The 27953-nt window shown below is 40.6% G+C and overlaps 16 protein-coding genes across 16 annotated transcripts; 6 read left to right on the forward strand and 10 right to left on the reverse strand.

Annotated features, from left to right (window-relative positions):
- Positions 1 to 206: 206 nt before the first annotated feature.
- On the forward strand, positions 207 to 2711 carry VPH1 (H(+)-transporting V0 sector ATPase subunit a; the record flags this gene model as incomplete). The annotated part of the gene is made up of 1 exon (XM_018130322.1): positions 207 to 2711. One exon carries the CDS (start codon positions 207 to 209, stop codon positions 2709 to 2711), a length of 2505 nt encoding a protein of 834 aa, XP_017985582.1.
- A 248-nt stretch (positions 2712 to 2959) lies between these two features.
- PAC1 (Pac1p) lies at positions 2960 to 4345 on the reverse strand (the record flags this gene model as incomplete). The annotated part of the gene is made up of 1 exon (XM_018130321.1): positions 2960 to 4345. One exon carries the CDS (start codon positions 4343 to 4345, stop codon positions 2960 to 2962), a length of 1386 nt encoding a protein of 461 aa, XP_017985583.1.
- A 781-nt stretch (positions 4346 to 5126) lies between these two features.
- On the forward strand, positions 5127 to 6773 carry HRK1 (putative serine/threonine protein kinase HRK1; the record flags this gene model as incomplete). The annotated part of the gene is made up of 1 exon (XM_018130320.1): positions 5127 to 6773. The coding sequence occupies one exon, from the start codon at positions 5127 to 5129 to the stop codon at positions 6771 to 6773; it is 1647 nt and encodes a 548-aa protein (XP_017985584.1).
- A 234-nt stretch (positions 6774 to 7007) lies between these two features.
- On the reverse strand, positions 7008 to 8204 carry PNT1 (Pnt1p; the record flags this gene model as incomplete). The annotated part of the gene is made up of 1 exon (XM_018130319.1): positions 7008 to 8204. One exon carries the CDS (start codon positions 8202 to 8204, stop codon positions 7008 to 7010), a length of 1197 nt encoding a protein of 398 aa, XP_017985585.1.
- Positions 8205 to 8539: 335 nt separating this feature from the next.
- Positions 8540 to 8869, reverse strand: RBL2 (Rbl2p; the record flags this gene model as incomplete). Its single annotated transcript, XM_018130318.1, has 1 exon — positions 8540 to 8869. The coding sequence occupies one exon, from the start codon at positions 8867 to 8869 to the stop codon at positions 8540 to 8542; it is 330 nt and encodes a 109-aa protein (XP_017985586.1).
- Positions 8870 to 9374: 505 nt separating this feature from the next.
- AW171_hschr299 (HBL311Cp) lies at positions 9375 to 10424 on the reverse strand (the record flags this gene model as incomplete). Its single annotated transcript, XM_018130317.1, has 1 exon — positions 9375 to 10424. One exon carries the CDS (start codon positions 10422 to 10424, stop codon positions 9375 to 9377), a length of 1050 nt encoding a protein of 349 aa, XP_017985587.1.
- Positions 10425 to 11502: 1078 nt separating this feature from the next.
- On the forward strand, positions 11503 to 14217 carry VNX1 (calcium/hydrogen antiporter; the record flags this gene model as incomplete). Its single annotated transcript, XM_018130316.1, has 1 exon — positions 11503 to 14217. One exon carries the CDS (start codon positions 11503 to 11505, stop codon positions 14215 to 14217), a length of 2715 nt encoding a protein of 904 aa, XP_017985588.1.
- A 173-nt stretch (positions 14218 to 14390) lies between these two features.
- CDC33 (translation initiation factor eIF4E) lies at positions 14391 to 15020 on the reverse strand (the record flags this gene model as incomplete). Its single annotated transcript, XM_018130315.1, has 1 exon — positions 14391 to 15020. The coding sequence occupies one exon, from the start codon at positions 15018 to 15020 to the stop codon at positions 14391 to 14393; it is 630 nt and encodes a 209-aa protein (XP_017985589.1).
- Positions 15021 to 15413: 393 nt separating this feature from the next.
- On the forward strand, positions 15414 to 16268 carry AW171_hschr2102 (uncharacterized protein; the record flags this gene model as incomplete). The annotated part of the gene is made up of 1 exon (XM_018130314.1): positions 15414 to 16268. The coding sequence occupies one exon, from the start codon at positions 15414 to 15416 to the stop codon at positions 16266 to 16268; it is 855 nt and encodes a 284-aa protein (XP_017985590.1).
- Positions 16269 to 16338: 70 nt separating this feature from the next.
- RTC1 (Rtc1p) lies at positions 16339 to 20319 on the reverse strand (the record flags this gene model as incomplete). Its single annotated transcript, XM_018130313.1, has 1 exon — positions 16339 to 20319. One exon carries the CDS (start codon positions 20317 to 20319, stop codon positions 16339 to 16341), a length of 3981 nt encoding a protein of 1326 aa, XP_017985591.1.
- An 844-nt stretch (positions 20320 to 21163) lies between these two features.
- PFS2 (cleavage polyadenylation factor subunit PFS2) lies at positions 21164 to 22513 on the forward strand (the record flags this gene model as incomplete). The annotated part of the gene is made up of 1 exon (XM_018130312.1): positions 21164 to 22513. One exon carries the CDS (start codon positions 21164 to 21166, stop codon positions 22511 to 22513), a length of 1350 nt encoding a protein of 449 aa, XP_017985592.1.
- A 277-nt stretch (positions 22514 to 22790) lies between these two features.
- Positions 22791 to 24059, reverse strand: PFK27 (6-phosphofructo-2-kinase; the record flags this gene model as incomplete). The annotated part of the gene is made up of 1 exon (XM_018130311.1): positions 22791 to 24059. The coding sequence occupies one exon, from the start codon at positions 24057 to 24059 to the stop codon at positions 22791 to 22793; it is 1269 nt and encodes a 422-aa protein (XP_017985593.1).
- A 358-nt stretch (positions 24060 to 24417) lies between these two features.
- On the reverse strand, positions 24418 to 25011 carry MED7 (mediator complex subunit MED7; the record flags this gene model as incomplete). The annotated part of the gene is made up of 1 exon (XM_018130310.1): positions 24418 to 25011. One exon carries the CDS (start codon positions 25009 to 25011, stop codon positions 24418 to 24420), a length of 594 nt encoding a protein of 197 aa, XP_017985594.1.
- A 371-nt stretch (positions 25012 to 25382) lies between these two features.
- Positions 25383 to 25724, forward strand: HRT1 (SCF ubiquitin ligase complex subunit HRT1; the record flags this gene model as incomplete). Its single annotated transcript, XM_018130309.1, has 1 exon — positions 25383 to 25724. One exon carries the CDS (start codon positions 25383 to 25385, stop codon positions 25722 to 25724), a length of 342 nt encoding a protein of 113 aa, XP_017985595.1.
- A 91-nt stretch (positions 25725 to 25815) lies between these two features.
- Positions 25816 to 26769, reverse strand: PHA2 (prephenate dehydratase PHA2; the record flags this gene model as incomplete). Its single annotated transcript, XM_018130308.1, has 1 exon — positions 25816 to 26769. The coding sequence occupies one exon, from the start codon at positions 26767 to 26769 to the stop codon at positions 25816 to 25818; it is 954 nt and encodes a 317-aa protein (XP_017985596.1).
- A 180-nt stretch (positions 26770 to 26949) lies between these two features.
- On the reverse strand, positions 26950 to 27900 carry ATP11 (Atp11p; the record flags this gene model as incomplete). Its single annotated transcript, XM_018130307.1, has 1 exon — positions 26950 to 27900. The coding sequence occupies one exon, from the start codon at positions 27898 to 27900 to the stop codon at positions 26950 to 26952; it is 951 nt and encodes a 316-aa protein (XP_017985597.1).
- Positions 27901 to 27953: the final 53 nt, after the last annotated feature.

The following is a 27953-nucleotide window of genomic DNA, read 5'->3' on the forward strand; positions in this document are numbered from 1 at the left end:
GTCTCTTATTTAAGTATCACGTGGTTGTTGATGTTTAGGTGTTCTTAGTGATAATAATACCTATCCTGTTTTTGCTACTTTTGTTAACTGTCCATTTAACCAGCAAAAGATAATTATTCTACCCAATTAAATATTCATAATTAAAGATATTTTGCTATTGAATTGCTATTAATTTCGGGATCCTAGTGTAATAGCTGAAGTTAAGGATGATAGAGAAGCAAGAAGCGGTTTTCCGATCAGCGGAAATGAGGTTGATTGAAATGTTCATCCCTCAAGAGATTGCCCGAAATACTGTTTATATTCTAGGGGAAAGTGGTTTACTTCAGTTTCGGGATTTAAATAAGAAAGTCAGAAGTTTCCAACGTACTTTTGTATCTGAGCTTAGACGGTTGGATAACGTGGAACGGCAATATCGGTACTTTTACTCGCTTTTGAGAAAGTACAAAATTCCATTTTACGAAGAAGTCCAAGATGGAACCCAGGTGCGTGATATTAGAGCTGGATTTGATTTACCGCCTAGTACTTCAGTAATTGACGATCACGTGGAAAACGCGCAGTTGCTAGAAGACCGGTTCGTGCAATTGGTTGAAGCTAGCGAGCAGTTAGAGTCACAAAAAACCCAGCTTGACGAGTTCAAAGCGCTTCTTTTGGCTTCAGGTGAATTTTTTGAGAACTGCGGTGTGGATATTCAGGTGGCGTCTACTAATGCTGGTGAACAAGATGGAGAGCTGGAAGATGGGGCCTCCTCCAAGTTCTTGCCGTACTTTACTGGTGTAATTCCAAGAGATAAGGTTTCCACTTTGGTGAAAACTTTATGGAGAATGGTGAGAGGTAATCTTTACTTTAGAAATGTGGAACTGCCTACTAAATTTTATGATGCAAAATCAAAGGAATACATTTATAAGGATGCGTTTATTGTTTTTGCACACGGCGACTTAATTATGAAAAGAATCAAAAAAATTGCAGAATCTCTAGACGCAAACTTGTATGACATTCAGAATTCGCAAGAACTCAGATCTCGGCAGATAGTTGAACTAAACGAAAAATTAGATGACTTCGAAAAGGTTATGCACACAACTGCAGTCACCTTGGAAAGTGGGTTATATTCTATCAGCAAGGAATTAGCCGACTGGAATAAGCAGATCTGTAAAGAAAAGGCCGTGTATAATACGCTAAATCTTTTCGTCTACAATTCCAGTAGAAGAACGTTGACAGCAGAAGGCTGGATCCCAGTTGACGAACTTGAAACATTGCAGGTTATTTTGCAAAAACTGACTGCTGCTCTTGGAGTAGATGCGTCACCTCTGATCAATGTTTTGGATACCAACTTGACACCTCCAACGTTCCATCGTACTAACAAGTTTACAAAAGCTTTTCAAGATATTTGCGATTGTTACGGTATAGCATCTTACCAAGAAGTGAACCCCGGCTTGGCCACCATTGTTACTTTCCCTTTCATGTTTGCAATCATGTTTGGTGACATGGGCCATGGTATGATATTGGCATTAGCAGCTAGTGTTCTTGTCCTTTATGAAAAGAACATTTCAAAGCTCAAAAGGGATGAAATTTTTGATATGGCATTTTCAGGTAGATATATCTTACTTTTAATGGGTCTGTTTTCAATATACACAGGGTTGATCTACAATGATATGTTTTCTAAATCTCTAACCCTCTTCAAGTCGGGCTGGAAATGGCCGGACTCTTTCGAACCAGGTGAATCTATAACCGCTGAACAAGTTGGTGTATATCCAATTGGGATCGATTATGCATGGCATGGTGCAGAAAATGCATTACTCTTTAGCAATGCACTAAAAATGAAGCTGTCAATTATTATGGGTTTTATCCATATGTTTTATTCTTATATGTATTCCTTGGCAAACGCGCTTTATTTTAAAGACATGGTGGATATAGTTTGCAACTTCATTCCTGGTCTACTATTCTTTGGCAGCATCTTTGCTTACTTGGTTATTTGTATTATTTACAAATGGACGGTAGACTGGTATAAGCACGGCATATCGCCGCCAGCATTATTGAATATGTTTATCAATATGTTCTTGGCCCCCGGTAAAGTTGACGAAAAATTATATCCAGGCCAAGCACAAGTACAAGTGTTTCTATTATTTACAGCACTCATTTGTGTGCCTTGGTTATTATTGGCAAAGCCATTGCATTTCAAGTTTGTCCGCAGTAAACATATGCATACTGCTTTGTCGAATTCAGAATTTGCACAAATTGATCAAAGCGTTGATCAGGTACTTAACAATGCCTCAGATGACGAAACTGTAGACGATAACTATGACGACGAAGAAGAGGGTAATTCGCATCAAAATGAATCATTTGGGGACGTAGTTATCCACCAGGTGATACACACTATAGAATGGTGTTTGAACTGTGTCTCACACACAGCCTCGTACTTGCGTTTATGGGCGCTTTCTTTGGCTCATGCCCAATTGTCTACTGTCTTATGGACAATGACTATCCAAATTGCGTTTGGTAGTACTGGAATCTTTGGTGTATTCATGACCGTTGCTCTCTTTGCAATGTGGTTCATATTAACATGTGTCATCTTGGTTGTAATGGAAGGTACCTCTGCGATGTTACATTCTCTACGTCTCCATTGGGTTGAATCAATGTCGAAATTCTTCAAAGGTGAGGGAACCATCTACAGTCCATTCTCATTTCCTCCAATATATCTCGAGGACGCTGTATAATATGCTGGAGCCATATGCTAAAATGGACTAGATTTAGTAACCTGTAAGGTGAAAACAACGTATAATTAACAGACGTTATGGCCCCAACGCGATTCTCTGTCTGTTGTAGGCAACCGGAGGTCCATTTGTCGCCTAGAAATATCTAACACTAACAGAATAAAAACAAAAACTCAATCAAGATATAATAGTCTACTTAATACTAATATATATATAGTATTCGTATTATTACTACACGACGAACCACTTTTCTATTTCATGAAAACGTTACATTTTCCATCTATACTCCCTACTAGTAATAAACTCCTTAACAACTTATCATTTGAAACATCACTGTCCACCGATAGACAGTTGATAAACCCCCGGCTGGCTTCGGGCCAAACTTTTAGGCATTGTCCTGTAATAAGATCCCAACATCGAATTGATCTATCATCACTGCATGAAAATAGAAAGTTTCCCCGCACCTTTATATCCCTGACCCAAGATGTGTGTCCCTTAAATATCTTTATTTTTTCAAAATTAGTCTGTAATGGATTAGGTTGCGGCGGTCTATGAGGAATAATCTTCGGAAGTGGAACCTTCCAAAGAATTATAAGATTGTCCCTGGAACAGGATATGCAATATTTAAACTTCAATGTACTGTAATCGGGATCAAATTTTGTGTATTCTAGCTGATGTTCGTCACATTCTGTAGGCTCAAACATAGGGAGTATCAATACTCGCTCAACGGGGAAATCGTGCTGTATGCCCATAGAAAGCCCGTTACCGCTCTTCCAATGTGACAATCTAACCGAACAGTCGTTGGACCCCGTCACAACGTACTCCCCGCAAACATCTAATGTCCGTACCCATTCCGTATGCGGCTGGAAGGACTTAATGCACCACCCCGTCTTCGTATCCCAGATCTTCACTGTCAGGTCCCGTGAACACGTAAACAGAAGCAAGTCCGCCCCCGACCGCACAAAACGCGACTGTGACACAATATGCTCGTGTGAAGATAACATCCGTATCGAGCGGAAGCCATCCTCTTCAGTGAATTCCCAAAGTTTGCACTGCAAGTCCTTGGAAGTGGTTGATAACATCAATAAGCCTTCTACAGTCTCCACCAACGACAAAGATGTTATACCCTTCATGTGTGCCTGCGTCGAATGCAGCGGCATCGTCCTGCTAAATAAATCGTATGCTACTAGTTTACCCTGATCAGTGACCAAAAACATCAACGGCAATGATGGATGAAGCTTTATATCGGTCACAGACGCCCCGAGATCCACTTGAAACGTAGCATTTGTTCTTGGTATCCAAGTCACATTTTGATCGCCCGTACTAGTTCCTCCAGCTTCTTTACTAAGCTCGGACGGCAGAAGTTCTAACTCTTCGCTAAGCTGCTTACACTTATGCTCTAGGTCAATAATCTTACGATGTAGTCTAATAATCGAATTCCATTTCTTCACAAGCAGCTTTGAATCTCTTCCACACGCCTTCGCATCGGAATCTATCTTACTCAACCCCCACAACTTGCGCAACTGCAATAACAAGGCCTCGTCCGCTCCACAGCACTGAACATAGTCGTATACAGTCTTGTTAAGCTCCAATTGTTGGTGCAGTGGCAATATCTGCTGCTGGCCTGCGCTAGACATCTCCTAGTCCACTACTATAGCCTCGCTAAACGTCCAAGTCGTGTGTTATTCTATCTGGATCTTGTCAACAAACTACTAATACGGTATGAAGGGGTCGACGGGAACAAAAACAGAGACCGGGTAATAAAGGGGCCGGGTAATTGTGGGGCCGGGTAACCTTATCGCCCACGAATTTGATCGCGACTCCCTCAAACACAAACTTCACATTCCAATACGTTGAAAGGTTTGGAGATTTATGTGTCTAGCAGTAGTAAACTTCAAGAGCAATAAATAAAAAAAACCTCCCGTATATTATCTCTATGTTAAGTGTTATTTAAAAAAAATTTAAAAAAAAAATATTTACCTACCTTATTTGGAACACTGACTGTTTGCAAAAAGGTGCGTGGAAGTTAATATATCATCAATAAAATACAAACCGGGTTGACAAAGGTTCACTTGTAAGGGTCAAAAAGTGCAATATTAGAGATTCTCTAAGCTACGGAAGATTGCCATTCCTGCTACACATGGGAATAGTGTGTTGTAGGTGAGCTGTTACGGAGAAGGTACCGAAAGAAAAGTAGTTTTCAACTTTAAGGGGGTTTGGGTCGATATATTCAAGCTAAAATAGAGGTAGAAGTCTATCTTATTTACAACAGGTGTTGAGTTTTCGCTGTTTATTACTAAAGAATTTGAATTTAATTAATAGTATACTTTATTATCCGTTACAACTGGCGAAAATCGAACGAAACCAGGGATTCCAACTATAGTAAGGAATATATTGCGGTGAACGAATTGTGTTAGTATGCCGAGCCTATTAGGTATCAACTTTCACAAGAAGAAGTCCTCCGAAAGTATGAAGGGGCTATCGCCCCTTCACTCTATCAACCGCGAAGACTCGAATCATAGCAATGCGAATCACGTGCATGGTGGTAGTGGAAATATATCCCACAATCATCCGCAGGCGCATCACCATCACCACAATAGGTCATTTAATGAGTTGACGAGGTTTTTCAGATCGTCGATGCGGAAGAAAACTACCACGTCATCACAGGTGAACTTGACGCGGTCAGCGGATCACCACTCACACACGCATTCTGCGATCCCACCTAGCGCAGATTCGAGTCTTTCGCTATCGAATAAGACTAGTATTTATCACGATGATTCAATTCTTGCACAGAAATACGGCAAATTGGGTAAGGTTCTTGGGTCAGGGGCAGGAGGGTCTGTGAAAGTACTTGTGCGTCCATCAGATGGTCGGACTTTTGCGGTCAAGCAGTTTAGGCCGAGACGAGCAGGGGAATCAGTAAAGGATTATGCGCGCAAATGCACTTCGGAGTATATGGTTGGATCGATGTTACACCACCCTAATGTGATCGAAACTTTGGATGTTTTTTCAGACAGCAAGCAAAATCAATACTATGAAGTAATGGAATACTGTCCGGTGGATTTCTTTGCAGTTGTTATGTCAGGACAGATGTCCCGTGGGGAGATAAATTGCTGTTTTAAACAGTTGGTTGAAGGTGTCAATTACCTGCATTCTAAGGGCTATGCACATAGGGATTTAAAATTGGATAACTGTGTTATGACTCGTGATGGTATTTTAAAGTTGATTGATTTTGGGTCCGCCTTCGTCTTCAAATACACATACGAGGCTGATGAGAAGCTTGCCCGTGGAATTGTTGGGAGTGACCCATACTTAGCGCCCGAAGTATTAACCTCAACAAATAGCTACAGTGCTCCAATGGTTGACATATGGTCTGTTGCCATTATCTTCTGTTGTATGATGCTAAAGCGCTTCCCCTGGAAAGAGCCCCGTTTGACGGATAACAACTTTAAAGTGTATTGCATGCCTGACGACCAGGAGCATGATTACGTGAAGAGTGCCAAAGAGCATGAACTGTTAATGCAACGCAGACGTGAAGACAAGCAAAGGGAGAAGCAGCTGAGACTTGAATATGACGGCAACATACCTGCCGCTCTTTCTTCTGATGTCCAGAAACAGTCCCCACATGACCTTCTCTCCGGTTCCACGGAAAAAGCTGAGTTGAAATCCCCAGCAGAATATCCAACGTCAGTAAAAGATGGCGAAACAACACTAATCGATAATCACATTAAACTAGCCGGTTCTGCAATTGCTATGAAGGAGGAGGATTCGCCTGCTGGTGCAGCCACAGCAGTTGCAGAAAAACCGAAAAAACAGAGGAAGGTTATACGTGGTCCTTATATATTATTACGTTTGTTACCACATGCTTCAAGACCACTCATGTCTCGAATGTTACAGGTTGATCCAGCAAAACGAGCCACAATGCAAGACATCTTGAATGATGAATGGTACAAGAGTATTAGCCATTGTACTATGAGTGAGAGGAAGCACGTCATTCGCGCTCCAAATCATTCGCATACAATTGTGTCTGAAGAAAATACACATGTTGAGACGTATAAAGTATGATAATGAACGCTGTGGATTCAAATGATAAGAAATAATGGCAGCATCTTAGTGCATATTTTCAGGAACTAGGTATTTGCATCCTTGGGAAAGTTGTGGTCTTTTAAAGCCCTACTTAATCCATTCAATCATACAATAAGCGCATTTTTAACCACCATTTTTCTAAGGTCATAGAACAAGTACTATGTATACTATTATTATTCTTCGTCGGACGTTTGAATACACCTCCAAAATAATTCAGTATTTTTCTATTTGTTGGATATTTCCCGCTTCCTGAATATTGACAAGTCTGGTGGATCCAGGAAAATTCATAATTCCAACATTGTTAACGCCCCATTTTTCATTATAGAGTTTGGGACCGCCTACCGTTACAGTGTTGTTGAACTGCCAACTTAAGTAAATGATCAGTCTCATCAACATCACGAGCTGGCCGTCGTTAGATTGAACCATTGCGTTCAGGTCTTCTCCCTTGGTGAAAAGCTGCCTCTCCAATATCATATTGACGAGCTCCCTGTCATTGATAACAACATCTCTGTTTTCAGCTGAGAACAGCTCACGCAGAATAAACCAGTTGTCTACAAATAGGTATTGGTGCCATTTCCTCAGTATTTCAGCCGAGAATTTCGTATTCCCGGACCAGGTGTAGATCAATGACTTCCAGACTGGTACTAAACCCATTCTCGCAGCATATTGCAGCGCTTCTTTATGTGGTATTGCGAATACGGATTTATAGTTCAGATCCTCCCCAGTTATAGATGATGATACTTTTAATCTCTCCGCCCTGCGATCTGATACTTTCTTATATACACTAGGTATTAAGCAGTTCCATGGAGAAAAGTTTGGCCAGAAATGAATAAAAACTATGGCTAATTCTTCCAAAAGTAAAACTAAAAGTCCAAAAGTGGGGAGTTTCCATATCATGTTTCTTCGTTTCCATTCCTGTAATTGCCGTCTACTTATACCTATATCTAGTGGTAAAGCAGTGGTGTTAAGACGAGATTCAATTTCGTGATATTCAATTTTTCTGAACAGCTGCGTTTCGAGATCAGTTGGGAGAGTACGAGTATCGCGGAACACTCTATATGTGTTTGTAAAACCTGCTCTGTAGTTGTGGAGAAGAAATTTACCTATTTTCCACCATATTTTTACTGGTTTCAACCATGCAGCAGTCTTTGGGTCGTTGCTCACCTCTTCACTGATTGATTTACGTGGAAATAAAGTTGTAGGCAGTGATCTTGGTGAGTTGAAATCAGTATCTGACTTCTCGATTAACGGTTCTATTCTTATTCTATTAATTAGGCGAGCTGATGAAAGTCTTCCAAAGAGTTTATTAGCCGATTTGCTAGAATTCAACGACGATATCGAGTCAACTATGATTGGGGGCTCTATAAAGCTTACCTTCTTAAGCGCTGACGTACTTATTACCTTGGACATTGCTAGTTAAAATAATGCGTCCTCAGCTTGTGTATGTGCGGAGCAGTAGATGAATCATTTGAAAATATTCACTATATCTCAAAGTACGTAAGCAACGGTATTGTTATAGTCATAATGAACAGTATTAGACATACACAATATGTCATCTACCTAGTGCAATGCTTATATCCATTAGACTTCTAAACACGGCTATTAGCTAGTACTATTTCGATACGTAATCTCCACCATTTCAGGACAGGATCCAGATTGTCGTAAACATACATTCAGAGTTCGAACACTATTAAAGAGGTCATAAATACATGAAAATGTAAACCAAAGCTACTCTATATATGCACTTACGCCGATTTGTTTTTATCTAATACAACCTTTGCACTTTCTAGGGCTTTCTTAGCTTCAGTGAGGTCTTCTTCACCCTGGTATTCCTTTACAAAGTTGGACAGGTCGGCAAAAAATTGCTCTACCTTCTCGTAAAATTTTGGAAGTAACCTCTTAGTGTCTTCCATGACCTCTACTTGTTTCTTGAGATCGTATTGATCGATTTGAGGGTCTTGTTTCAGTCTCTCTATGTGAGCCTTCTGCTCTTCAAGCTCATTGATATAGTATTTCTCCTCCTTGACAAGCCTTTGGAGAGCTCTAACCTTGATTTCCAATTGAGTGGGTGCCATTATCAAAATACCGGACGTAAAGCTCTCAATCTGCAGTGTAGTGTTTATGATTGTGTCAGATATAACCTATTTGTCAGTTTTAATAAATCAATTATCACCCTCTACGATATGTGAGAGGGCTGACGATATTAGATTCATGGTTGACATTAATTGCAGGAGTGATGGAGCCTAATGTGTTCTAAAATGGGTAATTTAGTTATTTTTTTATTTATATACAATCCTATGTTCGATAGCGGGCTTTTCAATTTATAAACCGGCTGGAAATTTCGATTGTTATTAAAATCCGAAAGTACATTATTTGTTATCCAGACAAGTACAATGCTTTTCTATACCAGCCGTAGGTATATTCTATAGTACTGAATCAATTATTGAGATTCTAGAGGCATTATTTTAAGTTCTGGCATTAATCTTTAAGTTATGTCGAAGGTGACGAGATTTCCCATTCAGGAAAAAAGGTTTGGACTGCGCCAGTTTGGCTAACACTAACAGTAGCCTGCTGCAGTCCTTAATTGCTTTGTGATTCTGATGAGCTTGGGAAAAATCTCTGCAATATTTTTTCTAGTGAAGATAGACTGAAGTTCCCGTTTTTATTCTGGTATAAGGTGGAACAGTGTCCTATTTCATTAGTAGTAGGAAGAAGGGAGAAGTTATTACCGTCCTCAAACGCCGGATTAAACTTAGAGATCTTTCGTGGATCATTATAAGCGGCATTGACGGAGTATCTATATGGAACGTCAAGCACAGTAAAATCACGTCCTGATAAATCACTCTCTGCCAACAATGGGTCGATGCTGTGGTGCTCTCCCCAACGCGGAGAGGTTGAAAGTGGCAAAGAATTACACTTTAAGTGTTCAGAATCAAGGTGAGTAGCAGATAAAATAGGGGCGTCCCTAAACTCGCTAGTCCCCAATTCAGCTAGAGATACAGAATTCAAATCAAGGCTAAGCGGCCTAATGGCATTTTGTCCCGATATACCCGAGAGCATGTTAAATGAGGGTGATCTGTGTGAAAGGCCACAAATAGTGCTATCAGATGCAGGATGTAAGCCATAGTTATTGGTACCACCGTAATCATTTTTGCTTGTTGAGCCCGGATTTCCTGTGCTTGACCAACTCGCAGGTGCCTGTTGCTGACCAACTTGTATATACATGCTTTGCGACCTTTTTGAGTACTCTTCTAACGGTCTAAGTGATTTCCTAACTGGCGGCATTTCAGCCAACCGCTGTTGGAAACGTCTTTGAACTTCTGGTGTGAAAAGGCGCTCTACCTCGCGTTCCACAGTAGTGAGAGAAGCATCTGATAGTGATCTGTCATCACTACTTGACAGCTGATCTTGCTGCAACGTGTATCTTGAATTTACGGCAGAAGCCTTAACAGAAGTTTCGTTTGTGGTAGTGGCATCGTCAGTGTCTGATTCCCCGATTGAGACCAAACGTTCAGAGAATTCGAACGAATCCGGTAAGTTTAGCAAATCCTCCTCTGTTACAGCCATTGAAGCTGGCCGCTGGAAGTCCTTCCCATATTCAATCTTTTCACCTGTTATGCGAATTGGCATTTTGTTTTAATATTTAGCTTGTGTTTGTGTTATAGTTGTGAACTGACAGAATTAGTCGTTATTTTGAATAATACCTATCAAAGTACTCTATGTAGTAATGAAATGTTTGTCCTGGACGGTCACATCATATTTGTACTTCTAATAGTCACTTGTATCGTATAATCGTTGTAGAGAACTGTTGTGACGCAAAAATAACGACAGCATAGTAAAGCATTTTACTCTGACATTGTAACAAATACAGCCAGCAACCTTAAATCAAGAAAAAATTGCAGTAAACTTCTCAATGACAACTGAACTCGTTACAATTTTAGGGCGTAATTCTTTACTAATGCCTCTGTGACTCGCAATTTGTAAGAATTAAATTAAACGCTGTCATCGGGTATTATAGAAGTTAAAGCCGCACAATTAATCCTGATAAGTGTTTCATGTGAACAGCTGGTCTTCTAGAACCTCTAAGTTCAAGAGAATAGTATGAAACCCTACGGACATTGATGGTTTAACGGTCGTAACCGCAAATCTGCGTTGTAGATATTCCGGATCTCTGAAGTCATTGTCACGTGATGACAAAGCAATGCTCTGGACTTAAGCAGGCGCTTCCAAACGCAGGAGAGTACATGCTTGGGACCTACGGTGTTTATAATTATAGCTTGATTACTTGGCTAGTGACCTCTCTCGGCCCCACACGCTGTCCTCACCCTAAACTAAGCCCTACGCGTAGACAGCTATGAATGTCACTAGCAACGTGCCATCACGTGAAGATACTCCAACGTAAACAGTTAACTAAGCTACATATGGACTGTAGAATCGCAGTACATTCCTGCCAAGTTGGACGTGGTTTGTGCCTTTGCCGTGCTGTTATGGTTTTTCGCTATCTTACCATGAAGGGGACTTTTTATCTTATGACTGTACTATCTTAAAATCGAAAACTATTTACCCGCTGTCAATATAACTCATGGTGTTAGTAAGTAAATCATTTATTGAGCTATTGGGATAAATTAAGAAGTGATTCAGCTGCTTGGCTAGTGTGTGAAAACAATCTTCAAAGGATTGAGAGTAATTGCTAATTTTCACTATCAAGATGACAAAAGGTATAAGGAATAATAATAATAATAATAATAAGAATAAAAGCACCGGTGAAAACATACGAAGGGGGTTTTCGGTAGATGATAATGTTACTGAACTGCAATATGGAACTCATTTTACTTCTGGAGTTGAAACAAGTTCATTACTGAGTAACAAAACGCGAGGCGACGGTATAGCAAGTGGAGTGGGCTTACAGCAAACTTCCAGTCATATGGGTGGCGGCTTAACAGGATTAGGTACGGGCAGCATTGTCCGACCTTCATTGGAACACAAGATTTCAAAGTTCTCAAATGTGGATGATTTTGAAAGAGGTGGGCTTTACGATGGATTGCGGGATTTGCCGCCTGTGTTAGGAGACCAGGAATCAGTAAAGACCATAGAGTCTTACACATTACGTGAGAGGCAGGCTGCTATCAATGAAACACATCCGTTTGGTATTCGAATTTGGAAGCCAGCTTTATATAAGAAACAGCGTTCTGTGCAACGGGCAGCAGAGGAGGATATTCACGAAACTAACTACAAGCATGTGTCTATGGCACTACACATATCGAACTTTGTGTGGACAGCAACAGTGGGGTTATTCCTCTTTTTACTGCTGTCAATTGCTGGGTTAATGGTGCTTTGCGTAGGGTTTCTTACCCCGTCAGCACGTGAGTATTCTAAGGTGTTCTTCAAGCTTGGACGGTATCTCCTCTGGCCATTTGGAAAAGTTGTATATATAGTTTCTGATGAGCAATATCTACAAGAGGATAAAGATGAGGGTATAAGCATGCAGCAGTTCTACAATTGGATAACTTCTGCCGGTAATAGACTGTTTTTTCACCAATCTGGTACTGAAATGAATTCGCCCTTAACATTTCAAAGGGAAACTATATATGGGTCCCTTGATGGTAGTTTCCGTGGCCCAGCAACTAGTTCGACCCCATCATACAAGTTTGATGACTTTGGCGATATAGTTCCACAAAGGCGATTGTTTGGGCGTGGTCAGTGGACGTTTGGACGGTTTGTGTTCTACGCTATTTTTCATTCCTTTATTCAACCGCTTATGTTGGTCCTTGTAACCCTAACCTGGCTTGCTGTTTTTACTATTCCAATGAGTAACATTATGTGGAACCTGCTCTACCATTGCCGTAGGCATCCTTTAGCCTTGGAGTTTAAGCATATTAGACATACGAAGATGCACAATTCAGCCGATCGTGGGGGATCTGAAAAGAATGTTTTGCTATGTACCTTCCGTTGTGCTGGATGGCATTACTATAAGTTTACCGTTGATGGTACAAATATTATTGTCATGAATCTAATTGCGATTGTATTCTTCACCATAATTGATTTTTATGTTATTAAAGAATATCTCGGCATTGATGTATGGATCACTAATACATCTACTATTTTCAGTTTGTGTTTACTGTCCATCATACCGCTGGCATTCTACATTGGTCAAGCTGTTGCTTCCATTTCTGCACAGACATCTATGGGAGTTAGTGCAGCTTTAAATGCATTTTTTTCCACTATTCTTGAGGTATTTGTTTATTGTGTTGCTTTGCGAGATTCTAAAGGGCCACTGGTAGAAGGGTCCATGGTGGGTTCCATTTTAGGCGCCGTACTATTACTGCCTGGTTTGTCTATGTGTGGCGGTGCCATAAAGAGGAAAACCCAGCGTTATAATCCCGCAAGTGCAGGTGTATCCAGTGCTATGTTAATCTTTTCAATGATGGTCATGTTTGTTCCTACATTGTTATACTTAATTTACGGTGATTGGGAATTGACATGTAGGGATGTCACGGAAATAGCATTGGATATCAAACAGACATGCCATTTCACTCAGCCGACCTTAAAGTTTGACAAAATGTATTTGAATGTTTTAAGACCTATTTCGATAATATGTGCAATAGTCCTTTTTATGGCGTACGTTATTGGATTATGGTTCACGTTAAGGACCCATGCTGCAATGATTTGGCAGTTGCAAATCTCAGAACATCCAAGTCATCATATACCACAGCAACAGCAACAGCAACAGCAACAGCAACATGCGCCACAGCAACCGATTACTTCGAACTCAATTAATAAGCAGGCTGTTGTTGTTCGTGAACACTCTGCGCCATATCAGTCGTTAAATAGTGGGGCAGTAACTGAACCGCCAAAAGGCCACGATGCACCCAACTGGTCCCGTCAAAAGTCAGCATGGATACTTTTGGGTTCCACTGTATTGTACGCTACTATTGCAGAAATTCTAGTGGCAGGTGTTGATAATGTTTTGAAGGATTTCCCATCTTTAAGTCCAAAGTTTCTTGGCCTGACAGTATTTGCTCTAGTACCAAACACGACTGAATTCCTCAATGCTATCTCGTTTGCTACACATGGCAATGTAGCCCTCTCTATGGAAATTGGTACTGCATACACATTACAAGTTTGTTTACTTCAGATTCCCGCTCTTGTAATATACTCTCTAGTTTACACTAGCCATATGGATCCAGCTACTATCAGTATTCGAGACCAAATGTTCTCGCTTGTATTTTCACGCTGGGATTTGATTGCATGTGCTATAGCCTCTTTCTTATTCACCTATCTCTATGCAGAAGGTAAGTCTAATTATTTTAAGGGTTCCATTTTAATCCTATTATATGTGGTTCTAGTGGTCGGCTTTTACTACCAAGAGCTACTAACTGACAACTTCTGGGATTATCTTAACCAACCAGTAGTAACCCCATAGAATTTTAATAGTCGTCGAGATAGTATTAATCTAATTCCATTTGAAGTATTCTTAAATGTACGTAATCACACTAACTATATTTAGATATGTTTAGAAAGATATAAAGTATTAGAATGCAGTCTGGGCTTTGCTTTAACAACCTTAAGCATTCCAAGCCCTTCATTCTGTTTATTTTACAAAACAAGAGTTGGTTTAGCGTTTTTATCGTTAGCAGAAGAGTGGGCAAAAAACTCCAATTTATCGGTTTCCTCCAACTGTAGTACAGCTTTGAACTTTGCACCCACTTTAGACAATGGAGCTTGTCTAGTAGATCTGGTCCACAACCCAATCTTGTAACCAGACCGTCTAACATTAATAACTACACCGTTGATTTCTGATTCATCTTCGTCAATGGATTCACCAATAACGGCTAACAATGCTCTCAACCATAAATCATCTATTTGGGGAATACGTCCTCTAAATTGGAAAGACCATTTACCACCATTGGAATTAGCATCATCTTCCCACTCCGGTCTAATATCATTACGGAATAAATGATAGTCTGATTTCAAAGGTAGCTCACGTGGTTTCGGAATCGCATTTTGAACTGCCCAAAACTCTTCGACGGTTGTAAAAGAAGTAACTGGACGCAACAAATCGGACCAAGATTCATTATCTGCAATTGCAGGTTTAGTATACCATAACGTCCATTTTGAGTTTAACGGGTGCTTTAGGTCAAATTCTTTATCATCAGAAAGAACCGTCTTGCGACTTTCACCAACAGACAAAGTTTCCGTTTTCTTAGTCACTTCTTCCACAGACATACTAGAAATATATGGTTACCACGACAAGGACTCCTTTCGATTCACTAATGGCGATTCCTAACCAACAATGTCAAAACTTGTATTCATCCTTCGTACCTTTTGAAACTAGTTCAATTATTGAACTTACTGCTAAAAAAATTTGCCATGGTCATCTTGTACGTTGACCGGGTAACATTGGCGGCTTTTAGAACCGTTTTCGAATTAGGGGTAGATCTAAAACACGCCATTATCACCAAGATTCATTTAACGCCTTTAAGACAAAGCTATTGGTCCTTAGAATAGACTTCTCTCGTGTAAAGAGAGCACAACTCGTATTTGTAAACAGTAGGTAAAGCGGTTTTAGCAAGTCCTAAGACTTTCAGCATAAATTAATAGCTTCTTTTTTGTTTATCGATGTTAGAGCGCATAGGTAAGATGGTATTTGGTGGAGCAGCAGTCGCGGTGTCAGCCTGCTTAGGAGCACTATATGTATACCAAAATAAGCTTGTTTATCCATCATGGGCCCAGGGTGCTCGAATGCACGTTGATACACCCGATATGTATGGCCTACCTTATAAGGAGCTGCGACTTATTACCAATGATGGAGTCGAGATTCGTGCTTTTGATATCAGAAATCAAAACTCCAAAGCGGTATTTTTGGTTTTGGCGCCTAATGCTGGTAACATCGGCTATTTCTTGTCCATAGCGGAGCTTTTGTATAAGCAGTTTGGACTTTCTGTTTTGCTGTACTCATACAGAGGATATGGATTTTCAGGGGGTGAGCCAAGTGAGCAGGGCCTAAAGTTGGATGCCGACTGTGTGATGGAGTACATAAGTCGGGAAAGGTTCTTTTCATCACGTAAAGTGATTCTGTATGGTAGATCGCTAGGAGGTGCGAATGCAATCTATATCGCGAGGAAATACGGACGCTTGTGCGACGCAATGGTGTTGGAAAACACCTTTCTGTCGATTCCTAAGGTGATACCATATATATTTCCCCTTTTGAAGTATGTGGCATGCATGTGCCATGAGATTTGGAATTCTGAGGCCGAGATGCCATTGGTAGACTCTAGTTTACCAGTTCTGTTTCTAAGTGGGCAGAATGATGAGATAGTTCCTCCTGCGCATATGAAGACCCTATTTGATCTTTGCCCTTCTACATCAAAACAATTCTTTACATTCCCACTTGGGTATCACAATGATACCATCGTGCAGCCCGGATATTGGGACATTGTTCATGATTTCCTACAGAAGAATAAGGTGCTATGACCAATGAACGTATACTTAAAGTGCAACTTGTAATTGCATATGCATCGTACTTACTCTATTTCAATTATCTTTAAAATAATATACCAGTACAACCTGATGGACACACATTCATGTCTTCATCAAGAAACCAACGCTTGAAACAATGGAAATGGCCCTCATGGCCGCATTTGAGGACGGCCATTGCTAGCTTTTTCATTGGTGTTTCGCAAAACACACACAGGGTGTTAGGCTTCTTACATGAATCACAGTACCAGTATCCAAATTTCCCTGTTATTCTAGCGTCATCCAATTCATGATCATTGGTGAATTTTGATTTACTGTGTTCATTAATTATGATTTTACCACATTTGTCACAAAATAGTCTAATTGTAGATTGCCCCGAACCAGCTCCTAATATGTCATCCCATGAGCAGTACTTTAGCAGATCTGCAGATATTTCGAAGAGTTCGTAACGATGTAATACTGTAATAAACTGCGCTAACGTGTTTTTTACAATCTTAGTGGACGTTACTTTAAAAGTTGTTTGGAATAGAAGAATAATGTTAACCGTCAAAAAGATATTTCCAGTTTCAACAGCCTGCTCAAATATTTGCTTAAGCAACCGGTTTGTATGCCATGGTGGTATCTCTTCTTTAGTGATATTCAGGGATATAGGGTCCGCTAAAGCTGGTCCATTTGCAGTTTCTTTTCCATTTTCCTTGGAGTTCTTTACCTTAATATCATCTGCTGGAGTAACCTTCGATTTCGGATGCATAGTAGGAGAAGAGTAAGGCCTCTTTAGGGCATTCGGTAGCGATTCTGCACTGAGGGAAAAACGCTTTGTCAGACCGCTCTCCAAAGACACTGGTGTCATAGCCTTCTCAAAACTGAACGCCTTCTGCATTTCATAAGGACGGATTTTAGTGTTAGAAAGAAATGACATTCTTGAAGCATGGTTACGGCTATATGAACGGCGCGGTAAGCGCGCAATTTCAGCTCCTCCTTCTTCTTCGTCATCGCCTTCTTCTTCATCATCACCTACTATCGCTTCGTCACTGGAATTATCATTGTTTGCAGCATTCTTCACCAAAGTCAGCTCCGGAGTAACTTTTGAAGAGCTAGCTGCCCTTTCAAGTAAGGGTTTAAATTGATGTTCAGCAGTATAAGCTTTAGGAGAAAATAAATCTTCATTTGACAACCCCATATCGCCTACTGAAAGGCTTAGATCACTGGCATCAACGCTGCTATGGTGCATATTTGTTGGTTGCCTTTTATTAGCTCTAGTAGTACCTTCAATTTTAGTAGAGAATAACTGCTCTTGTGTATCAAACTTGGTCTCCGTGGTTTCATTTGTTAACTGTCTGAAATCCCATAGTAGACTGTCTCTAATTAATAGCCAAATCTTAAAATTTAAAATATCGTCAATATACGCATATGTCTCCGCATTATGACTGCATATGGATATTAGCTCAAACAGATGGTTAGCTCTCTTTTGCATAATTGAATTTTCGCCATCTACGGATTTCAAAGACCTCAAGGGACTGTCAGTTACGTCAGATATAGATTTATTGTCGATACTCTTATTTGACAGATCTGCCTTGGTCGGAGCTGAGCCGCCCTCGGCATATACGCTTGGCTCTGTGTCATGAGAAGTGTTCGTACGAATTAATGTAGTCCAAGTATTATGCTCCGAAAGGCCAAGCTTCTCCATTAGCTGAATTTTAGGATCAGTTTCAGTTAATGACGGTGAGGCATCGTAAGTAGTTGGCTTTACTTCGTTCTTCTCTTGGCTATATGAAAACTTCAATTCTTTGGCTAGATATTTGAACAGTTCCACTGAGGAGTTTTTCAGATTTGCCAATTCCGGGTTCCCTTGCTCATTTCTCAACTTACTAAACCTAGACACACGGATACTGTTTAGAATTTCGGGAAGATCTAGAAAGAACATAGTTGGTGACTCGATAGCACAATATTCAATAGCCCCATCTAATATTAACGGAGAACACGAAATAACTGAATTATGATGTGAATTTGATTGCGCTCCTGTGTGACTCTGAAAAGATCCTGGGATTTTACCGCTGTATGAAGAAACTGTTTTTCCTAAGGTAGGACGGTCAGATGAAGGTGCTATATGATGTTCACCAAGTTGCTGCGTATAATTTCCTGGTGGGGAGGATGAGGGTAGTGGTGGTGACAACAGAGGTGCTGGATACTGATACAATTGTACTGGCTGAACATGATGCGGTTGTAATACGGAAGGCGATGGGGCTTGCATTTGAGTTGCGGGATCTGAAATACCGTTTGGTGAGCTCATTTGGTAACAAGATTGCAGAGATGATTGCTGTTGGTTCTGGTAATGCGATTGGGATGCTAGTAGGTTACTTAAAGCAGAACTGTCTTTGTGACTTGTGTTGAATATACTATTGAGGGTGGCAGCACTAGCTTTGTTATGAAACAGTTGTTTTTCAGTACTATCTGGAGTCGTAACCATCTCTGAAACGTACCCGCCTCTATCTTGGTCAACAAGCAAAAGACCATTCCCATCAATGTCCCGCCATTTCACTATACTTTTGGGCAGGTTATCCAAGACTGTGGGCTCATTCCGTATATCCCTTGCAGTGATTATATTTTGTTTATCAATATTGAATATGATGTCCTTATCCCACCAAACAAATCCTAAAGAAGGAGCAAATGTTGTTAATATATGTTTTGGAATATACTTCCTTGCTAGGGAATATATAGTCACATCTGAATCCTCACCCATTGAAGACATTGCAATCATTGATTTTGAAAAGTTATTAACATATTCTGGACGAAATTTCAGCTTTGTAATTGGATATGCAGTCCCAATGGTCATTTCTAGGTATCCTGAGGAAGTTGGCGCTGTGTTTACAGAATAACTAGCAGTGCTATAACTATGCGCTCCGTAAGCTGTACTTCCCATCTTTTCGCCTACGTACCATAGCGAACAATTGCCATCACGCCCACCACTTATAATGTAATCTAAGTGGGGGTGCCAATTCAAACACAATGCTGGTCCAGAATGGGCATTAATTTTCTTTTCAGCCTGACTTAGCTGTCGTAAATCGTAGGTTAATAATAACCCAGAATCATGCACAGAAGCAAATTTATATGATTTATTGAAGGAGTTCACCGAGGCTCCCGGCTCAAAAGACGCGAAGTCGTAGGATGGCATCCATTTCACATCTCTAACCGCTTCGGATGCCAAACTGATACTCAAATCGCTTCTATTTGTCTTCGATGCATTCGACCTCAAATCCCAAAGTTTAATACAACCATCTTGTCCTCCACTCAGAAGTAAACTTGTTTGCGCCATATTAAAATCCACGCTATTTATAGACCTGGAGTGCTCCGACAATGTTGAGATCAATGGATGATCAAGGTCTGTTTGTCGATTAATGTCATAAATCGAAATTGAAGTAGATGTCCCGCAGACCGCAACATAGTTCTTGTATCCGTAAAAGCCCGCCTTCACATCAGATATAGTACTTAATTTCTTCACATACCTTCCTATGCTGCTTGAAAACTTTGAGTTTGCGCCTTTATTTCCAACGGAGATATAATCATGTATGTGAGTAATTTTGAAGTCATCATCAAACTTATAAAGACCCAAATGGTTCTTTCCAGCAACCACAATATTTCTGTTCTGAGGGGAATTTATCTTATCCAAACTTGACAATTCCTTACTACACTGAAATGTTGATTTAAGCCCACTGGTATTCTCCTGGTCAACATTACTAAAGTAATCCATCCTATCATCCTTTGGTGTTGGTGATCTTGAATAGCCATCCAATGCTGCATTTTCACGCAAACTTTCCATAAGGGGGTGGGTCGTAAAAGTACCTCTAGCATTCAATCGGACTTTCTGAGAACTGCCAGCTTGGGTACCTGATGCGGTGGCCCCGGCTGGCTGCTGTATTTTATGATACGAAAACCTTGTTGGAGGTTTCGGTCTTTGATTATTTTGTGTTGCTTGAGAATCCCCAAATGTTGGCGAAGATCTCCTATTCATAAACATCGCATAAATAGAAGTATCACGATTTTTTGGCATTGTTGAACCGCTAATATGTCGATTGTTTTTGAATATTTTAGTTTCACCTTAAAGTCGGAATATCCAAAGTAAATCTTAATGTACGACAATATAGCTCTGTGTAACCGTCCAACTAAACGCCCAAAAGTAATTTCTTCTTGCTTCTCAAGGATCTTGTTTTGTTCTTATTTCACCCCTGTACTTTATTGTTCTCTATGTGCTATTTTTGGCAGAATCCGAATCGTTTTCTGAACATTTTATTAACCGCAAGCGTGATTATTGCTTTAAAGTACGCTGGAACCCTACTCTGTAGTTTTGTTAATACTGATATTCCGGTTGTTAATACTTTCAAGTGTCCACATAAGGATATTATATACGTAGATTCGCGGTCCATTATATCGCCCCACGTGAGAAGAAATTATGTCTAATAGAAGATTTACGTGGAATTGGTAACGGTAGTGACTATATCCAATATTAGGCTATTATAGGCTATCACCCATCTTAGATTTCCTTCCCTACTGTCTTATATATTTTGTCCATATTCGTGGCTGTATATTTGGTTTTATCAAGAGACAGAACGAACAAAATGATAAAGCAAATCGAAAAGCACTATCTAGAAGATTTGAGAGATTATGATACTTATCTGTAGTCTATATAAGCTCACGTAAGCGCATATTAGCCCATAGCAGCCCAATTGGCCTACAATACCATACAGGTCTCATTTATATAGTTGGTTACCGTCTGACGTGATATTTGATAATATTAAATTCATTTTCAATTAAATAAAACAACGACGATGCTTCACACAATCTGTAGAAGACAGCACTACGCTTTAATCAGCTGATAAGTGCATTTCAATACTGAAATGACATCTAAGAATGACTCTGTTAAGAAATATGTATCTCAGCGTCGAACTGTCGACATGAGTTCTCCATACGACAGATTGTATTATTATAAGAAACATGGTATTCATATAAGGTCTATAGAACCGGAATCTACATACACAGCGGACATTCTTCCGCCAGATGCGTATCGTGATTATACTAGGGTTATAAATACGCCTACAAAGTTCACGCATTTGTCTTCTAATAAAGTAAAGCATGTTATCCCTGCAATTACATGGACTCCAGAGGGTCGTCGGTTGGTTGTGGCTACCTACAGTGGTGAATTTTCTCTGTGGAATGGTTCATCTTTTAATTTTGAGAGTATTATGCAGGCGCATGACTCGGCTGTCACTGTGATGCAATATTCCCATGATGGAGATTGGTTGATTAGTGGTGACGCTGATGGAACAATTAAGATTTGGCAACCCAATTTTAATATGGTTAAAGTCTTAGATCATGCTCATATGGAATGTATGAGGGATATTGCGTTTAGTTGTGGTGACCAGAAGTTCGTGACTTGTTCAGATGATAATGTATTGAAGATTTGGAATTTCAGTAATGGGCAACAGGAACGCGTGCTTTCCGGACATCATTGGGATGTAAAGAGTTGCGATTGGCATCCTAAGATGGGTCTCATCGTATCAGGCTCTAAGGATAACTTGATTAAACTGTGGGATCCTCGCACAGGGCGCAATGTGTCTACGATTCTTGGCTTAAAACATACAATTATAAAGACAAAGTTCCAGCCAACAATGGGTAACCTGCTGGCAGTAGTCGCAAAGGACAAAAGTACAAAGATATATGATTTAAGGCAAAACATGAGGGAGCTACACACAATTCGTGATGAAGTGGACTATATGTCGCTAGCATGGCACCCTATTAATGAGACGATGTTTTCTGTGGGATGCTACAACGGTGCTATAAAACACTTTGACTTACTACATGAAACAACTACCCCGGTTCCAGCATCGCATAGCATTCCTTGTGCACATGAAAAGTCGGTGACATCGTTAGCATATAGTCCTGTCGGCCATATCCTTGCCAGTGCGGCTAAGGATAGAACAATACGTTTTTGGGCTAGATCTAGACCAATCGATCCTAATGCGTTTGATGACCCCACATATAACAATAAGAAGGTCAATGCCTGGTATTTCGGTATCAACAATAATATAAATGCCGTCAGGCCAAAGACAGAGCATGGTATTGCATTGCCGCCTACTAATGATGGAAATGCATCTACTAATATCTCCTCGTTGTCGTCCGGAGACCTCACTATGAACATGTCAGGCAACAATGTTCCAGCATCAGGGCTACCTGGGTTGAGCTTTTAACTAAATAATGCGAGCTTTAATGAAATAGAAAGATTTATATTATTTTATTTTAATACAACGTTGAAGGAGTTTTTGGTGAAAAATGTGCTACTAGGATGGAATGTACATAAAATTAGTGAGATATATTATTAGCATTATAGTCCTTCACTATCGTGAATTTTAAATAAAATCGAAACAGTCAGAAATCTTAGTAACAGGATCGTGGTCTCATACATTCATAAGTTGTCGCGCAACACATAGCTGGTTCTATCAAATTTTCATAAACACCTAGCTTGCGCTATTCAAAAGATGTCAATGATTGGAAATACTGGTCATTTATAATAGAACACAAAGTGGGCAAGTATGACGTTAACGAAGCGGGATTGGGGATGCTTAACGTAGTGGTTTTCTTTGCTAAAACATTGTTATTTGCTAGCGCAGCACCTGTAAAATTAGCTTTGGCACCATCCCCCTTCGTACACTTCACCGGCTCTCCCTTCATAAAGCTATTTGCATTTTCGATGTATTGGAAGCCGTAGATCTGTGAATAACGATTAACAAACTCTTCAATTGCACTAACCACCTCTGATAAGACCAAAGATACCTCTCTTGGGTAATGAGTCATACTTGAGGATAAGTCCGTATCCAAACCCGCGTTGATGATGTGGAAGAAAAATAAGCCGGTATCTTCTCGCGTGTATAATCTATCATTTCGCACACAGCAACTCTTATCATTTTTAGTGTGACTATTAGTTTGAATAATGTGATTAAACTCTTCCTTGGTAAAAGGGACAAACTGGCTGTAGTAATACCGTAGCCGCCTAGCGAAGTCTCGCACCGCAAACTCATACGGCTTGTCCAAATAGTCCTGGTTGAAAGCCTTGTTATGGATATTAAATCGAATAAAAGCTTTATTGCTGCACGTGACCTGGAGCACAACCGGGATGATGCGGTACTTGTTCTGTGGTCTATCATTGTAGCTCTGTATTTCTTGGAAGATGAAGCTCCTCCTTTCGAGCGTAGAATTCGTAGCATCAAATATAGCAAAGTCACACATATCCGCATCCAGCTCGCTAAGGAGTTCCTCGAGCGTTATCCGAGCATAAACGTTTTTTTTCTCCGAATTTCTCGGATTGAACAAATCCTCCTTGGAGCTATTTGCTATGGGCATTCGCTCGCCCTTGTAGGTCAATTTCCGACGTACCTGTCCTGCATTGAAAACTCCACATCGAAGACTCATCAATGATGGCAAACTGCGAAGATAGCTAACCAAATGCCTCGATATCGTGGACTTACCGGTCGCCGGTAACCCAACCAATATAACAATAAATTTATCGTTATCTGTAAGTGCAGCGTCTCTATCCGTCTCTAAGTACAGAGCCGGCTCTTCTTCGTACTCCAACGCTGCAACATCACCATTTTCCACATCTCCACTTTCAGTCGTCGTGTAGAAGTCGAGGATACTTGGGTAACTCCGTGTATTTTTCAATGAAAACAAAGAACTGGTAGAGGTGGAATGCGACCTAATTGCCTCACTACACGCTGAAAACCTAAAATCACTTTCCATTAACTTCACTATAGCCGCCAAAACAACAGCACAATTTTACAAACACCCTATTGACGCTAATGACAAATAAACCGTAAAAATAGCCTCTCTGTCTATTTTTGTTTTTCTCTCTCGTCTTTTCAGTGTATTTTGCTATTATGCAATTCGTTTTATTGGTTTTATTCGTTTTTATTTAAAATCAATGTTCTCCAATGATGGGATTTTACATCTGCTTATCACCTGTTGTCCTTGTGTTTCGTTTTTCCTGTCGTTTTTTATTACACACGAGGTGGGATTTGATTGCTTCGGGTGCGGTTGCAATAGGAATTCGTATATTATGAAGAGTATCGAAGACCGGGTAACGGGTGGTGGAACGTGCTTATTCTATATATTGCTTGCACAGGTTGGCAAGCTGGGCTTCCACCTTGTCGCACGTGGCATGGATGTGCTGTATTTCACTCTTCTTATGCTCCAGTTGCTCCTCGAGAAGCATTATAAGGGACTCACGACTCTGATGGGGTCTATATTCGTTCAGGAGGTGATGTATGTTGAAGAGGATAGTGCGGATGTGCTCTACCTTTTGTGGAAACAGCTCTGGATTGACTCCTAGGATTGCGATGAGCTCTAGCATGTTGAGCAGAAGGGACTTGAGAAGCTTATGTAGTTGCTTGATTTTGTATTGGTAGTTGTTGTCTTGTTTGCCGCTGTCGTCGTATAGTTTGCGGAGACCGACGGTTTCCAGGTCTGGCAGCTCGTCTTTGACCTGCCATATGTTACCGAAGGCCCTGTAGTGGCCAGCGGACGGGATTGGAGGCGGTACGAGAAAGTCCAATTCTGAAGTGATTTGCTCGGGGTCAGTTGCGCGGTGGGCGGCGCGAGCCTGCGACGCACGATCTACATTCTCTTTCGTGAAGAACTTAATGTATGGCGGCGGTGGAGGATATAGAGAACTGACGCTATTACTGTCGTTCATTGGGTGTGTATTTCGTTGTAGTGTGTTGTTTGGAAGAGAGGGGCTGGTTGGTGTTGTTCTTGTTCGCTTAATGTTAAGGTTACCGAGTATCCCTAGTAAATAGGAACGGTCAACTAACGGCTGCACGCACACAGGCGGCAAAAAAAGAAGAGGACCGCATGACCCAGCTCGCGCGACGCCAGCTTGGTACTGAGCCTAGCTCTACCTGTGAATACCAGCCCTGAACAGATACCCGTCACATGGTCAGTCACGTGGTGTTTGGCCGTGTGCGGTGATGTATGGAATCTCGAGTTCAAGCTTGTTATTCAAGAAGCTGTGTATAGGTCTTATACAAGTAGTATTTGCTGGGGGCCTTAGCAGCAACTGAGGAGATGGCGGATGATCAAATGGATATAGATGAGCCTTTGGAGGCGGTACCTCCGGCTACCGGAGGAGAGAAGTCCAAGAAATTTCAGATCAAGAAGTGGACCGCAGTGGCATTCTGGTCCTGGGATATAGCTGTTGAGAATTGCGCAATTTGCAGAAATCACATTATGGAACCATGTATCCAGTGCCAGCCTAATGCTATGACAGATACTGATAACGAATGTGTGGCGGCGTGGGGAACATGCAATCACGCGTTCCACCTGCATTGTATCAACAAATGGTTACTTACAAGAAATGCATGTCCACTGGACAATAAGACATGGCAATTTGCGAAATATGGGAAGTGAAGGCAGGTTTCCATTGGTTCGCTTTTCGTGATTACGATACTTCAACGTACGCGGTTCTGTATATTATAAATAATAGATAAGTTTGAAAAAGTCAATAATATTTGCTGTCACGATAGAATTGGCCCCACTGGCACCAGCTTTGACAATGCACAGTGAGCTCACTCTCTATTTGATCCCAAGGAAGGTATTCCTTGTCTTCGTACTCAATAAAAAAAACGTACTGCCATTTGCGGGAGTCCCCACGGCGACAATAAGGTCTTGACATGATGGAGCACATGTTTATTTCATGCTTTTTGAACACTGAGAGGACGTCGCTTAGGGACCCAGGGGCGTCGCGCTCTGTGGTAAAGGCTATCATTTTAATTAGTTCATGATTTTGAGGGGATTGAGGTTCTACTGGAAAGGTTACCTTTGACCTTCGCTGTAATACTAGGAACCTTGTAATGTTACCTTCGGCGTCATTGATATTCTCTTCTATAATATAAGCTCCATTCACAGATGCTGCTTTGCGACTAGCAATTGCAAGAGATATGGTACCGGTTTCTTCATACTGTTTTTTAACCTGCACTACAGCACTTGTTGTGGAGTTGGTGTCAATATTTGACAAAGTAAGCCCAGCTGCTTCATGGAGTTGTTTAAGATATTTTGTTACCTGGCCCCAGACCTGAGGGTGTGAATATATACATTTTGGCTTTATATTTTTGAGGTCTTCGATGCTTAGAGGTACCGGACTAATCAAACAATGAACGATGGATACAAATTGCTGCCCTACAATAACCAATTCAGGTTCCACCTTACCCTCTTCCTCTGTAGTAGCTTCTAGCATATCATCTCTAAGTAAATCATAAGTGGAAACTACCTGACCATTGGTAGAGTTTTCTAACGGAACGACAGCTAAGTCGATGGTATCCGCAGCTTTAAGCGCAGCGAAGCAATCACCGATGGTACTAACTGGAATCAGCTCAGCATTTACATCAGTGGTATGCTGTAATGCAGCTTCATGACTATATGTGCTCAAAGGACCTAAAAATGCAACCTTTACCATTTTTTTACTATGTCTACCTTAAATAATGAGCTGTTCAGTTTTAGAACTCAAATTTGATTTTATAACGCAAAATAGTGAAAATACATTACTTTCGAAAATTAAAGTCGTATGTATAAAGAGATCACCCACATCTTGTTCACTGGAACATATATGATAAAGTTTCTTACACATTTAAATAATTCAGTTTTCCATTGACTGAGCTAGTGAAATTAATGAGTCAACATTGAAGTCAGGTGAACCATTCGTAAAGTCACTTAGAAGCTTGAGGCGCATCTTGGAAGCAGCTGAGGAATCTCCCATTGCACCGTAGAACCTTTGAACATTCAATAGGAGTAATTGAGCGTCCGGAAGGGAAACATTAGAGTCTTTTTCAACTTGACCATTCATAAATACAACCTTCTTTTCTTTGGCTAGTTCTGTATGGAATTGAAGGGTTGTATGTGGCCTAGAGAATTCCTTATGCAATTTAAATTCTGCCAAGGAGGTCATAATACAATGAACGGTGTTAGGCCCCACAAATAGCCATTGAATGTAGTGCATCTCCATTCCTTGATCTTCAGTTTTATCTTCTTCGCTAGCCTTAACTTCTGTAGGTAAAGGTAGAACAAAGGCTGGATTAGCTTTCGCATAGGTGCTCATTCTTTCAAACACATCAACAGGAACAACCGCATTTAGGGTGTTTTCCTTGTTCATCCACCTGGCCCTCCAGAGGAATTCTACTTCTTGTTTAGAGAGACTTCTGATTTTGTCAACATCCATAAATGAGTTTAGTGTCTTATAAGGCTGCTGTGGTTTGCTGGGATCAATTGGGCCCCGACTATTGACCTTGGCATTGTTCTTCATCATTTTTGAGCGCTGTTCGTAATCGTGCAACTCTTTCAAAGGATCAATCTTATTAAATTCAGCCTTTTTGGATTGTATGTCAGCTTTGAGTTTGGCCTTTAAGTCTTCAATAGATTGGAAACCTTTTTGTTTAGCTTTTTCTAGAAGTTTTGCTTTATATCTCTCTTCAACTGTATTACTTGAATATGTTCTGTTAATGCCGAGTGAAAGTACTCTCCTATTTGCAATGAAAACCGCTCTTGGATAACTTTCAATCAATCTTGGTAACGTCCTCAATGGCGAACTCATCGACAAATAACTGGTCGTTATAGAATTCTTGTCAGTCTATAAAGAGTTTAGTT

This window comes from Eremothecium sinecaudum, chromosome II (genome assembly GCF_001548555.1).
Source record: "Eremothecium sinecaudum strain ATCC 58844 chromosome II, complete sequence".
Classification (NCBI taxonomy): domain Eukaryota; kingdom Fungi; phylum Ascomycota; class Saccharomycetes; order Saccharomycetales; family Saccharomycetaceae; genus Eremothecium; species Eremothecium sinecaudum.